At 51.9% G+C, this 13,482-nt stretch overlaps 1 protein-coding gene across 3 annotated transcripts in view; it reads left to right on the forward strand.

The window, feature by feature from the left end:
* Window positions 1-13,482, forward strand: part of LOC144945812 (uncharacterized) — a 46,883-nt gene that overhangs the window by 17,946 nt on the left and 15,455 nt on the right. Inside the window, exons 1-3 of one of the 3 annotated variants that reach the window (XM_078874362.1) lie at window positions 5,423-5,836; window positions 12,107-12,274; window positions 13,130-13,210. In XM_078874362.1, the coding sequence (XP_078730488.1) occupies window positions 5,788-5,836; window positions 12,107-12,274; window positions 13,130-13,210 (298 nt within the window). In that variant the 5' untranslated portion in view covers window positions 5,423-5,787. Of the gene's footprint in view, window positions 1-5,422; window positions 5,885-12,106; window positions 12,275-13,129; window positions 13,211-13,482 lie in introns of those variants that run through there. The other 2 variants (XM_078874372.1, XM_078874354.1) reach the window with 2 other exon arrangements.

The following is a 13,482-nucleotide window of genomic DNA, read 5'->3' on the forward strand; positions in this document are numbered from 1 at the left end:
CTGAAACTCACTACCCAAGCCATTCAAGGACTTGGGAATCATCAGTGGTTTTAAGTGGAATAATAACACAATTTTTTTTTATTATCACGTGGTTTTCAAGAATCGCTTCCGTTACGGCCTTAACCGACTTCTCTCAATTTTCCGATGCGCTGCGTTGTTTTTACTTCCACCAACCCGGCATCAGTTCTTACAAATCCATCCCTCCATCAAGCTGCCGGTCTTTGCCGCTTGTCATGTTGGTGACCCAGGTCAGACTAACCCTGGCCTATTTGAGTAATCACCTTTTCAAACCAACTAATTTCCCTGTCTTTCCCCTCCTCAACACGCTCCATGACATTTCTCTCCAAACAGAGGCCGTCGTTTCTCACAGTCTGGCTCAAAATACTTCAAATTCGTCTTGTGCATTATGTCGTCACTGCATTGTCATTTAAATTTGGCAGTTCCTTCATTCATACAGATTGCACTTGCTCATCAGCTTAGCTTTTAAAATAATTTATTGGTTGTAGTTAAGACTCGGGCACCTTCTGTGTTTCTCTGCTTTCAATTCATAGGTGAAAAAAATAATCATACTTTATCATTGGTATTGGCCAAACATGCAAATTCTGAAAAAAAAACACCTGCATATTCCTGAATTGGGATTACACAAACCAGCAACATCAGTTCTTCCCCTCTTATGCAATATGTTTCCTCAGGTTTCTCTGCTTTCAATTCATAGGTGAAAAAAATAATCATACTTTATCATTGGTATTGGCCAAATATGCAAATTCAGAAGAAAAAAACACCTGCATATTACTGACTTGGGATTACACAAAGCAGCAACATCGCCCCCCTTCCGCAAAAAACATGGCAGGACCCTCCTGAAACAAAAGTCTCGGGACTCGCTGAGGCTTTCCGCGTGTAAACACAAGCATAGCCGTAAAAATAATCATGATGTTTGCTTTCGTGCCGTTTTTGCACTCTGCTCTGTTTTTATTAAAATTACACAGCGTCCCGGAACAACTTGTTGCAAAAGGCGCCTCTGCTCTGCCATCTTCATTTCGTTACGCACGAAACTCACGAGTGCTGCTTCAGACAAAACACAGGCACGCGTTTTTCGTCTCACATGCCTTAAAAAAGCGTCATCGTAGCAGTGACCAAAGACAGATGGGGGCGGCGCGCGCGCCGGCGGGCGCGGGAGTGCGGGTTGAGACGGGCGCATTCCAGCGCATTCCAGCGCCAGCCGGGGGCGTTCGGCCGCATTCTCGCGCCAGCAGCCCCCAGATGCCCCCAGCGAGACGACTGGCTGGTCGCATTCCTCACGTCAGTCGGTAAGGTCCCTTGCGACGAATACAATTGAGCGCGCCCGAGCGCGTGAGCACACACTTCAACACCGACGCGCGCGTGTTTTCCCCGTTCGCCGATGAGTGAAACCCACAGGTTCGGGAGAAGTGTCCGGATTGAATTGTTGGTGCCTTCGGGGTGATTCCCCAGGGGGCGGTTACCCGGGGGGGTGCGATGCGGTGGTAGGGAGGAGGGTCCCCCATAGTTTAGAGAAGTCCTCTCCATCTTCTTGGTTCTTTCGGTAAAGTCACGTAGAAGGGAAGTAATAAAATAATAAAAATAAAACAATAAAATAATTAATACGACGTTTCGGCCACAACGCAAGCAGCCGTGCGCCGACAGACTTGTTCTTCACCTGAGGACGGCTGCTTGCGTTGTAGCCGAAACGTCGTTAGAATTTTTTTATTATGTTTTATTTTGATTATTTTATTACTTCCCTTCTACGTGACTTTACCGAAAGAACCAAGAAGATGAATCCCTGCAGTCACGAAAGCTTTAAATCGAAAAGTCCTCTCCAGATATAACTAATTATTTGGCGATGCTACTGCTGCTGCTGCTGCGTCGTTGGCAGTGGTGCACAATTAACAAACGTTGTACGCGTTCGTCTGCGACGCTGTTTAAAATGTATAATAGGCGACGTTTTGTGCAATGGCCCTTCATAATAGCGGTGAACATTTATGGTTGTACTGTACTAATGAGTCCTAATGAGGACACGGTCGGTCCGCAGTTGTTTCCTTGTTTCACTGCTGTATGACGGGGCAGCCAAATGTTCACGCCTTCCTGCTGTAATGTGAGCAACGCACCTTTGCGTGTCGTTAAACGCAACGTGGAGCGTCTCAGGCCCTGCCCAACGACGCGCCGGTGCCTTGTGCATTATGCCCTCGGTGGTGCAGATTGTTGCTGGACGTTTGGCGTTTTCTACCTTTGGGCCTACTGCGCTCGGGAAAAAGTGACTGAAAGAGAATAAATGCAACCCTCCACTGTGAACGACGCCAATCGCAGCACACGTGCGCCTAGCGCCTCCGCACAATCCGTGTCCCTCCGGTGTTTGTGTGTGTCGGTGGTAATGTCAAAGGCAAAGGTGCAGCCCTGCAATTTCACTAGGCGGAGCTCTATAGAGATCCTCTAGAGCGGTATTCTTTGACCTACTCTCCCATGCTGACCAGGCATCTTGGTGATTGTACCCACATTTTACCTCACGATGTATGTGAACCTGCCAATCGATGAAACTGTGGTGGGTTACCCAGTTATATTGCTGGGTGGACAAAGGTGTTTGTATCGTGTGAATTGTGCAGCACAGCTCTTTGACATTCATGGTATGCCTTGTTGCAAAGGATTTATGCTGCCGCGTTGATGGCATCCTCTTAATATTACTCCAGGTTTGACATTTTTATCAGCTGATCGATAACCACAGGCAGTGTCGCATGGAAATAACGAACGAGGCACTGTCCTGCCGGTGGCGTTAATTTCATCAAATGTCATCGGATCTCATCAGGTCTCGGAAGCTAAAAAATTAACCCGTAAAAACAAAGTTTTTCACTATAAATCCTTTATATGCGTGGCATCGGTTTTATTTTATTATTCATTTCTGTTTTTCTTGAGTAAGAGTTTCATTTTTATCACATTGGTATTTTAAATTAAATATGACATTTTTTTTTCCCTAAAAAGTGGAAAATGTTGGAAAAAAAATTTCACGAACATAAATTGTCAAGCACAACGAGTCTGTGTGCAAAATGTCAGCTCGATTGGATCACGGGAAGTGGGTTAAAAAACGACCGAAAGATTTGCACGGTCCTAAGCGCGCAAGCAAGCAAGCAAGTGAACTTAATATAAAGGATTTCAAAAGAAAACGAGCCTGGTTATTACTTGGGACGGGTGACCACCAGGGGCTTGCCAGTTGTTGTAGGCGTGTGGCCGTGATGTGGCTAGGCATTGCCAGTGCTGCGTGTACGTGGGAAGCCAAACGCGCATTAATGTAATTGACCAAACATTCCAATGGAGGACCCTCTTTAAAACTATTTTAGAGACTCTGAGGTTTTGTGGATAAAAAAAATGGCATTACTACTACAACTAGTACAGTATTATCATTAATAGCGTATTAGCGGTGGTTTTAATCTGCGCAGCTAAAATGTGATTTCAAGTGTGCTGGAAACACAAGGGAAAGAATTCTATGTTTTTGCCAACTTGCCGAGGTAGCGATGTGAAATCTCGGTATGACGAGAATGCGTTAAGTATGGGCCTCCACCACCACCACAATTTTATTTTACGTTTCAATTCGATTGTGAAATCACCAGATGCTCCTTGCTGCCCCCCTCCCCCCAACTCCACTGCTGTGAAAGCCATACTTCACCATGCTGGTCAGTGCGCTTTGGTGAAGGTGGCAGGCAGGTGGAGGGTTGTGATGTTGCCTGTGGCAGGAAACGGAACTCTGGGTCGCCGGATTCGAAGTGCATTGAACAAACCACTGCACTACTGCTCCACCCAGTGTTCAGTATGCAGTGCGCACGAATGGATGTTTGAGAGTGGCAGGGCGGTGCAGTGGTAACGCTCGTGCCCTCGGCAAGAAGAGCCAGGGATCGATACCCGACTAGAGGGTGGAGTTGGTATGTTCTTCCCCTGTTTTCTATGGGATTCCTTGCGGTTTTCCGGTTTCCTCTTGTATAAAAAAACAAAACCTAAACTGTAACTGGCATCGGGCAAAATGAGCCTGCAACATTAAGAAATTTGAATTACGCCACAGCAACATCGCCCCCTACTGCGAGAAAAGCTAGGCAGGGCCCTCCTGAAAACAAGTCTTGTGACTCGATGTGGTTTGCTGGGTAAGCAATTGTACAGTAGAGTAACGACCGCACGTGATGTGGAGGTCGCGTGAAACCTGACCTTAGGTAACAGTCGTTGGGTAAAACCATGGCGCTTCCATTTATCAAGACCTCATTGCGCCCTGCGGCACCCAGCCCACGGCAACCTCCCGCACCACCTCAAAGACCGCTCGTCAAGGCTCGCGCAAAACGAGCCATCGCTTCAACTCTGCCCAACTTGTATATCACTTGCCTCGGGTGCGTGGGCCCTCTCGGTCACCTGAATTGTCCCGTCACTCCCCGTCAGTCGGTGGGCCGGTCTCTCGAGCTACTTTACATTCACGCGGTGCGCGCTCCACTTACTCCCGCGAACATGTCGCTGCGCAAAAAGCAAATCCCTCCGCAAAAGAGCGGAGGTATTTTGTGTTTTTTTTTTAAATCTGGGACACAATGGCGTTCCCTCCCCGGCGCTAGTGGGGAAGCCCGCGCTACGCCAGCGCTGGGGCCGATCTTGTGCGCAGCTGAGCGCCGCTTTATTGGAACTGTTTTTCTCCCTTTCTGGCCGCGTCCTGTCTTTGTTCGCTGCTCCGCGGGCCATCAGACGGGCCCCCTGGGGCCTCCGGTCATGACAGAGGCACAAAACGGTCCCGTGTGGAACTTGGCCTGCGCCCACTTTTCATGCTGGGAGGCCGACGGGTAATCCAATGATTAGAGCGCTAAGCGTCCAGGATTAGACGTCAGGGCGTGCGTGCTTGCGTGCCCAGCCGGAGCCGCTCGCCGCGGTTATTGACTCGTTTAGCGCGGGGACGCGGGCCTCCCTCCGCTCCCGAGGCCTCGCATCGTTGTCCGCGGAAGCCACGGGGGCTTCCCATTGTGCGTCCTTTTCACAGGCCGCGCGCGCGCCCGCTGTTTGTGTACCTGCGAGGCGTTTTGAAGTGGGTTTTATCCCGGCTGAACACTGTGCGCCACGAGCGGTCCCGCAGTTCCCTGGGGAGATGTAAAAATGCTTTGGCTGCTGCAGTTTTGAAAACAGTTAAGTGCGCTCCTCAAGTGTACTGCTTTGCTGGCTTTGGACCACTAGACGTCAGAGAGTTTGTTGGAATTCGTGAATGAAATGCCATTTCTAGCAGCACAAAGGGTCCCTCTGTTCATTGGTTATAAGCATGAACCTTCCCCCCCCCCCCCCCGGTGCCCATAACAGGCTTCTTCTTCCACCCAACCTCCATTCCAAAAACCCTCTTTCCCCCTTTCAGTCGGCGGCAGGCGCAGCCCCATATGTGCGTGCAGGCGTGCGGGGAATTTATCCATGGCCTTTGACCTTCGCGGCCGCGATTTACATTGGAATCCCGGGCATGTGGGCAGCTAGGCGCTGGCCTCGGCGAGTTGTGCGATAAGGACGCTGCGCTCGGCACGGCTCGTCGTATTCGTCCCTAGCGCCGCCCGTTCCTCACTCGTTCCACGACCGCTCGCCGCTCCGAGGCGATCGTAGAGGCGGCTCGCGCCCGCTGGCGGGGGTGGGAAACGCGTCGCCTGCCAATCCGTCGACGGCATGGGCTTAACCGTGGCGGCGCCCGGTTTTGGGAGGGGCCCTCCGTCCGCTCTACGATGACCGCGAGGCGTGTGCGTCCGGCCGGCACAGTGCAGCGGCTGGAGACGCGGGTCATGTAGCATGGGCCAGTCGGCTCCCCCCAAGCAGGAGTGCGGGAGCAGCCACAGCTGTGAGTAAACCCCGGCGTCGCCGCCATCAGCGCGATGTTGAGACCCAGGTGCGATGGAACGTTTCGCGAGCGGTCTGCCCCCTGTGCGCTCGGATGAGTGTAAAGTGAAACTTTCGCTGTGGGTTTCCAGCGTTACGCCCGCGTGGCGTGTCGGTTAGCTCGCGTTAACTTGTTCGATTCCTTCTCCCTGCGCAGCGGTTGACATCACGGGCAGGTCGTGTGCGGCGGGTTAAAGTGTGGGTGCCTTCACCTAGTCCAAGCTGCCAGGCCAGTGGGGAGGAACAGGCCAAATAACCTCTCTGAAGCTCCCTCTTGTTTGAGACTCTTCTGCCAGCAGTGGTGTGAACAAGCAGTTGTAGGGTTGCTTCTTTATCGTGATTGTCATTAGTTGAGCGCGAGCAGGGTGAACTGTTGCTGCTGTTATGGCACGGATGAAGCATGTGATTAACGCCGTGCTGAAAAAACCGCTACGCAGGTATGTTGCGAGCGTGTAAAAGTGCACCGCAAGAAGATGCACAAACACAAGAATGTTACGCTGTCAGGCTAAACGTTGACTGCGAAATAGCTGACCAGCTCGGGCTTGCGTTAAACATTTACCACGAACGGTCGGATCATATTCAGAGCTCACGGCTTGACACAAATGCGTTTGAGCGAGCGCATGAGTCGGATGCCATCGGCTAATCCTGCCAAGAACAAGTGACAAAAAACACGGCGGTGGAGTGTGTCACCGCGCTCGACAGAATGTGCTCCATGTCGTGTCGCCAGATCCCATGTTTTGAAAATTAAAGCGAGCTACGCCCATGTGCGCCGGCATCGATGGCAAAATCACTCTGCCCCCCCTTCCGTTCCGAACGGGTTATCGCAGTGATTGCATCGACGCACTTTAACGAGTTCCCCCAGATTTCGGACGTACATTTCAGTCCAGCCGGGCTGAAAATCCGCTTTTTTTTAAGTGACCGGTTACCCTATTGGCCATCGAAATAAATTGGTGATGCTGCTTGCATTCGTTGCCAGTGGTGCACAATTGATAAATAATGAGCAAATACACTCAACACATTCGTCAATAACACTGCGGCCTTAAAGGGAAAATAATAGGTGATGTTTCAGACGATGGCCCTTCGTAGCACATACATAGAGAGGCCTAAGAGATAGAGTGGATAATAAGAGTTCGAGACTGCACTACACCATGGAGCCTGATTAGAATAATTATTTTCTTAAATGTGTTTTGACGACCAGTTTTTTTATTGGCTTATGAACAGTGACTGAATAGTGGCTATTGAGTAACAGCCGAATCCTTAAATGATCAGAACGTTTTACAAAATAAATTAACGTATATAATCGTGGGTTGCATTCAGTCCTGTGCATGCCTGGAACCGTCCACTGGTTCCATGCTAATCCCTCACATGAACATCATGCTAATCCCTCACATGAACATCATGCTAATCCCTCACATGAACATCATGCTAATCCCTCACATGAACATCATGCTAATCCCTCACATGAACATAGCCACTTCCTTGCCCTCGTCTAGGAGGCCGCTCTCCTTCTATCTTACAGTTACATGCTAATATCTCACATTAACATCACTAGCCCCGGCCACTTCTTTATGACCATTGGGCTACACCCAGTTCAAACCTTTTAAAACAGTCTGCCTCAGCAGCAGACCACGCTTTCCCACCGGATGACGGACGCTTGTGTTGCGCCCGAAACGTCGTGATCTATTTTATTTTATACCCACGCGACTTTACCGAAAGAACCAAAGAGTACGGTTCCATAAGTCGTATGTCCTGTCCTGTCACGGTGCGCACACTGGATTTGCGATTCAGAGGGCAGCTGTTCGACTCCCATCTCCCGGCACGGTGGTTGACACAATGGCACAGGTTTCTTAAATCCGCCCCCCCACCTCCCCGCGCCGCCTGTGTCCACCCTGCAGTGTAGATGCGTTCACCGCGGCTAGTCTCTCGCGCAGGTTGTGTTTGACGGGGTGACGTGTCGCTGCTCCCCACCTCTTCCAAGGCAACTGGCCGGAACGGATGAGTCGGGCGCCACGGGGGCTGGGAGATGTTAAATACCTCGCCTGGTATGCAGGAGGGTCGTGGGTTCGACCCCGACCCTGGTCGCGTGGATTTTTCTACGGGTCCTTTGGTTTTTCCCTCCATTTATAACCAACACGAGTTTCGAATATTTCGCTGCTATAAATTTGCACTCGGTTGAGCTTCCACTTGTGGCCAGGTCGCTTCTGGAAAAAGAGCCATATAGCTCGGTGGGCCCTACCTGGTAGAAAATAAAAATCTTCCGCGGGTATTTAACTCTATCGGGGGAGGGCCTTCCGCCAGCGGTGGCGTCAGCAGGCAATTCCAACCGCTGCACCTTTACCTTTTTATAATTACCTTCACAATGACACCCCCCCCCCCACCGATGTGTGGTATTCGGATGATTTTGAAATAGTGAGGTTGCATAGCCTGTGGATCTGCCCCACTTGTAAGGGGCTTAGCGCAACGCATGCGGCGCTGCATGCTCGAATAGATGTGTCACGCGGTGTTTGTGGTGCGATTTCATTGCCGTTAATTGCTTTCATGCGCCCGGGAAATGTGCCAGCGGCAGTTGGCACCCGGGACCACTTTGTGCGTAGCCTAACTGGGTGGCTTCAGGAAAGTGGAAACTAATTTCATTTGGGAACGGAAGGGGGACACGGCAACAGCACAATGGCTGCCTATGTGCGGCTGCGCCTAGTTCTTACCTCCCCCCCCCCTCCTCCTCGTCATCGTTGTCATCATCATTCGCTGTGATCTATCCACTGCTGGATGAAGGCCTCCCCAAGCCGTCGAGATCCCTCGCGGTCCTGCAGTGCCGCTGTCTATCTGATCTCATCATCGCCAGTCCTTTAGCTGCCATTCTTTCAGCAGTCTCGTCCATCGGCCATCATCCCCACTTGTGATGGGCCCTGGCAAAAACCCAGTGGCTTTCCTCTCGTCTCCCAATCGGCAACACCGGAGGCAGTTGGCAGCGTGGTATCGGTGAACGATAGAGTGAACTGCTCATTGCTCCACGGTGGCGAGATGTTAACTACCTCGCCTGGTATATCGGAGGTCGTGGGTTCGATCCCGACCCGGGCGCCTGCATATTTGGAGTTTGCGTGTCTCTCTCCCCATGGTCGCGTGGATTTTTTTGCTCCGGTTTTTCGCTGCACATTTAGAAAATTGCATTTGGAGTATTTGACTGCTATAAATTTCCACATGGTGATAAGCCGCTTCGTTGAGCTATTATTTGTCTCCAAGTTGCTTCTGAAAAAGAGCGAAATAGTTCAGTGGGCCTTACCTGGTAAAAAAATATTTATAGTTTTTATAGTTAAATTTCAGTTCCCAAATAAGCTCCCGGTAAGTGGAGCGAATTATCGGATCTCATGCCGAACAAGACGCAGTACAACCTGAAAATGCATCGGAGAGGCAGGGTTTGTTGTGGGGGCGTCTATTTTTAAGCAAGGTGGAATGTCAGGGAGTGGAGGCTGTGGTGTTATGGGAACGGGCCTTGTCATCCTAGAATCTATCCCCCCCCCTAACCAAACCCGTTCCCGTGTGGTGGTTTCTGACGGGGTAGTTTTTCCTGATGATGTTTTCAGAGCGGTGCGGGGAGGTTTGCATGGCGCGAGTTAAATGGTGCGTGCCCAGGAACGTTAGGCATGTGGGGCTTGGAGATATGTCGACACAAAAAATTACTTCCTCTGAAATTTGACAGAGCGTGACACGGGGAGTGGTTAAGAGTAGACCACAGTGAGTCTCGCGGGGAAGCATACCATGCAGGTGGCTGTGCTGGTATAGGTCGTGTATGTGGAATATCGGTGTGGATTCTAAATGCCGCGATGTCAAATTAATGAGCGCCAAACCAAGGCCGGCACCCCGGGGTGCGCAGTCTCAGTGCCGCGTTTGTGATGGACTCGACGTGAATTTTAACAAGCGCAAGCGCTCGCGAGGGACTCGTTGCCTCAACTTTGTTGCGCAAAAAAGAAAATTACATTTTCTCGGGCGTGTTCCCACCTCTTGGCTGGTGGGATTGTGTTGATGCGTCGCACCACGCTGCCGTCCATCACCGCCGCCGTCGGGGTGGAGAGATGGCCGGGCGGTGTCTGCGCACGGCGCGCTCGAGAGAGAGGGGGAGAGAGACGGCGGCGTTGTGTCGCCGTGGGTCGTGCGTGGGTGGCGCGGGGGGCCGCGGTTGGCACCCGGGCGTAGGAGCGGGCCGGCGTCCTGACCAGGCCCGGGCGAGCGCGTTTATAAATTCCACGGGTTGATTTGCCCGTGAAACACTCGCGTGCGCGATACAGTGGCAGGGCAGTCGGAACCGCGGCAGCACAATAGACCTTTGTGTTGCGCGGGCCCCCACGGTTGTTGTTGCCAGGCCTTCGGCCGAGTGCCGACGCGTAATCTTTGGCGTCACCCGGCCCCAGCCCCCGGCCCCCTGTTCCCGATTAAAACCTCCGCAGCCCGGAGATTTCCATTTTGTCACTGCAGACGTGGCTCGGTGCAGCGTGGTGATTTATACCGATGATAAATGTGTGGAACTTGTAGCATCCGTGTGACTGTTCCGGGGCGAGCGTATAAACACAAGCGGCACATTCAGACGATGTAAATAATGTAGCAGAAAACGAAAAAGCGAGGCGGGGCATATTGAGAAAGTGCCACAATGCGCCACGGAAACCTACAAAAAAAACTTGGCTGGACCCGCTTGAAAAAGAAGTCACGAGACACAGGCTTTCCGGGGTAAACATGCGGAGCGATGTATGATCGGCATCAACAAACGGTGGAGACGCAGTGTCCTGCAGGCAGAGCGCTTTTGCCGGTGACGTCAATACACCGTAAACATCACAAGTTTTTCGGGTGGCGTACACACAGATTACGTGCGTGTGCGCGCGTGCGGCGCTTTTGTCAGTCCACTGCTGGATGAGAGCCTCCGCACGCCGGTTAGCGCGCGTTGGTGGAAACGTAAAAGTACGGGACAACAACGCGTTTTTTTTTCTGCACTGCCCTCTGGTCCGCCACTCGTCGTGTGTGACGGTCGCCCATCCGAGCGCTCGCTAGGCTCGTCCCTGGTTAGCTTCTGAGAGCTGACAATATCAGGCACATTCCGGGCGATGGTGTCACAGGGCACCGTAAGTCCACACGCGTGGTGAAATTTGCGAAGTGTAAATGATTAGTTCCCAAGTTGCGTCGTCCTCCAAACCCACTCATGTGCGGTTGCTGCGATTGCTCACAATGGGCCAAATGTGCTCTGCAAGCTCGTGTACACGCAGAGGACACTCTACAACACAGTGTGGCGTCTAAATGCAACCGCATCTCAAGGCACTGTACAGAAACAGTGGGCGCGTTTCCTTTGTAGAAAATAAGCCGGTCGTACGCAGAGGAGTAAAGGAACGAACCTGGGCTTGAACCGGGGCAGGGAGATGACAGCGCGGATTGCTGGGGGGGGAAGGGGGTTATCGACTGTGGGGGCAGCTAAGGAGAATGAGCAACTTCCCACCAAGCGAAGGTTGTCTGGGGGGCTTGGACAGAAAGCCTTGGTGGCTGGAGCGGAAAGTGCATAGAGTGGAGAAGAGTGAAACGAAAGAGGAGAGGTAGGAGAGAGCATGGCGGAGAGGAGAGTGAGATGAGAGGGGAGACGTAGGCAGGGGTGAGTCCGTTTTCGGATTCGGTGGCAAGATGTTATCTCCCTCGCCTGGTACGTACGAGGTTCTAGGGTTTAATCCCGACCCTGACGATGCCTGTATATTTGGAGTTCGCATGTTCTCCCCGTGGTGGTCGCGTGGATTTTCTCCAGGTCCTACGGTTTTTATTTCCGCATTGAGAAACACGTGTTCAGATTGTTTGGGCTCCTATGAATTCCCACGTGTGATGATATCAGCCACTGCGATGAGCTATTATTCGTGACCAGGTCACCTAAAAAAAAAAGAGCTAATCGGTCAGTGGGCTTTACCTGATGAAAAAAAAAAATGTTGTCGTTGATAGTTCAGACGTACGTGTATCACTGAATGGCCCGTAGCCACTTGACCCAGGAGGTGTGTGACTGATTGCGCCAAGCGATGTGCAGTGCGGGGTTTTGCCCTTCGCCGAACGCCGAGAAGATCCAGCCGCTTCCACTGCCAGCTCAGCGCCTCGCTGTTCGGCCTGGGCACCGCCGTAGAGGCGGCTTGCGTTCGACGTCGCCCGCGCGTGAGAGAGTGCCGAGACCGCCGGTGCGCCTGTGTGCTGGCGTGACCACGCGCGTGTGCCCCCGCAGGCGAGGATGTGCCGCAAATGGTGCCTGGCCGCTCCGAGTCCGTGGCGTCGGACTCCAGCACGCCGACGCTCAAGCGCAAGAGCAAGCTGTCGTCGCTCGGCAAATTCCTCAAGCCGTGGACGTGGCGCAAGAAGAAGCCGAGCCCCAAGTTCCAACAAACTTCCGAAGGTGAGTGCGTCCACGGGCACTGTTTCCGCGGCAAGGCATGGTTCTGGGCGACATCCACGTTGGAGCGAACATCACCTTAAAGCGGTGCTCTTCACACGTTTTCAGAGGGGAGCCACTTTCGCCGATAGGACATCATCAGCGTGAGGGGCACCACACATTATGAAACCATTGGGGTTTGACAGCAGCACGAGGATGGGGGTGTTGTGTATTGTCGGGGGCCGCACTAAAGGCCGTCAGGGGCCCCCAGTGGCCCGCGGGCCCTGCAATGAAGAATACTGCCTTAAAGTCTATTTGATTAATTATCAAGGAAGCCTTAAACTTGGCTCGGACAACCTGGGATACACGGCTGAGGCATGCGTCGACAAGATAAGATCCATCAGTGGTTGTGTTTACCCTGGAACCCAGGTGAACAGGTTCCTCGTCCTGATGTGCATGCGGTGCCCGTGTGGGTCTCCCTTATAAAAGTGGCTTGTGTATCAGTGGCCTGGTTATAATTTAGCACACAGGTTTTTTTCCTAGCCACAGCGTGATCCCAAGCGTAGATTGCCAAGTCAAGCCACGTGTTGAGCATTTATTCCATGAAGCTTTCTCCACTCACTACTGCTGGCATCTTCACAAGTCCACATGATGAATCTCACCTGGTCTCCTTCCACTCTTTCACGTTTTCTGGTTTTCCGATTGAATGTTTGTCCTGGGCGTGTCGGGGAATTCTCAATTTCCTGTCCGGGACTTTCTGAGAACACCCAGTTTTCCCATCTGGCCAGCGCACTGGGACAGGATAGCTGTCAATCATCACTGCTGTCGTTGTTGTTGTTGTTGACAATGGTGCTGATGTTTGTGTGTGTGTGTGTGCAGTGTTGGAGCGAAAGATCTCCATGAGGCTCAGTCGGGAGGAGTTGATAAGGAAGGGCCTCCTGAGAGACGTGCCTGAAAGTGGTGAGTCCTGGTTTGCAGTGTCATGCACGAGCCCTTGCAGTGACTACGCAACACTTTCGTGAAGTACCAGCAGCGTTGGTCATATCTTGCCAACTAAGTTTGAAAGTATCTCTGCATTATCTATCTGTCCAACGGTAAAGGGTGGCTACGCTATAAAGATGATCCAGTACAAATGATTTTTAGTAGAAAGTTGTCTCGCTTTGACGGACTCGCTCTCGTGAAAACCAAACGCATTTATCAAAGCGTTGCCCGATATTTGGAGACTCAATCCA

This window comes from Lampetra fluviatilis, chromosome 2 (assembly GCF_964198595.1).
Source record: "Lampetra fluviatilis chromosome 2, kcLamFluv1.1, whole genome shotgun sequence".
NCBI lineage: Eukaryota > Metazoa > Chordata > Hyperoartia > Petromyzontiformes > Petromyzontidae > Lampetra > Lampetra fluviatilis.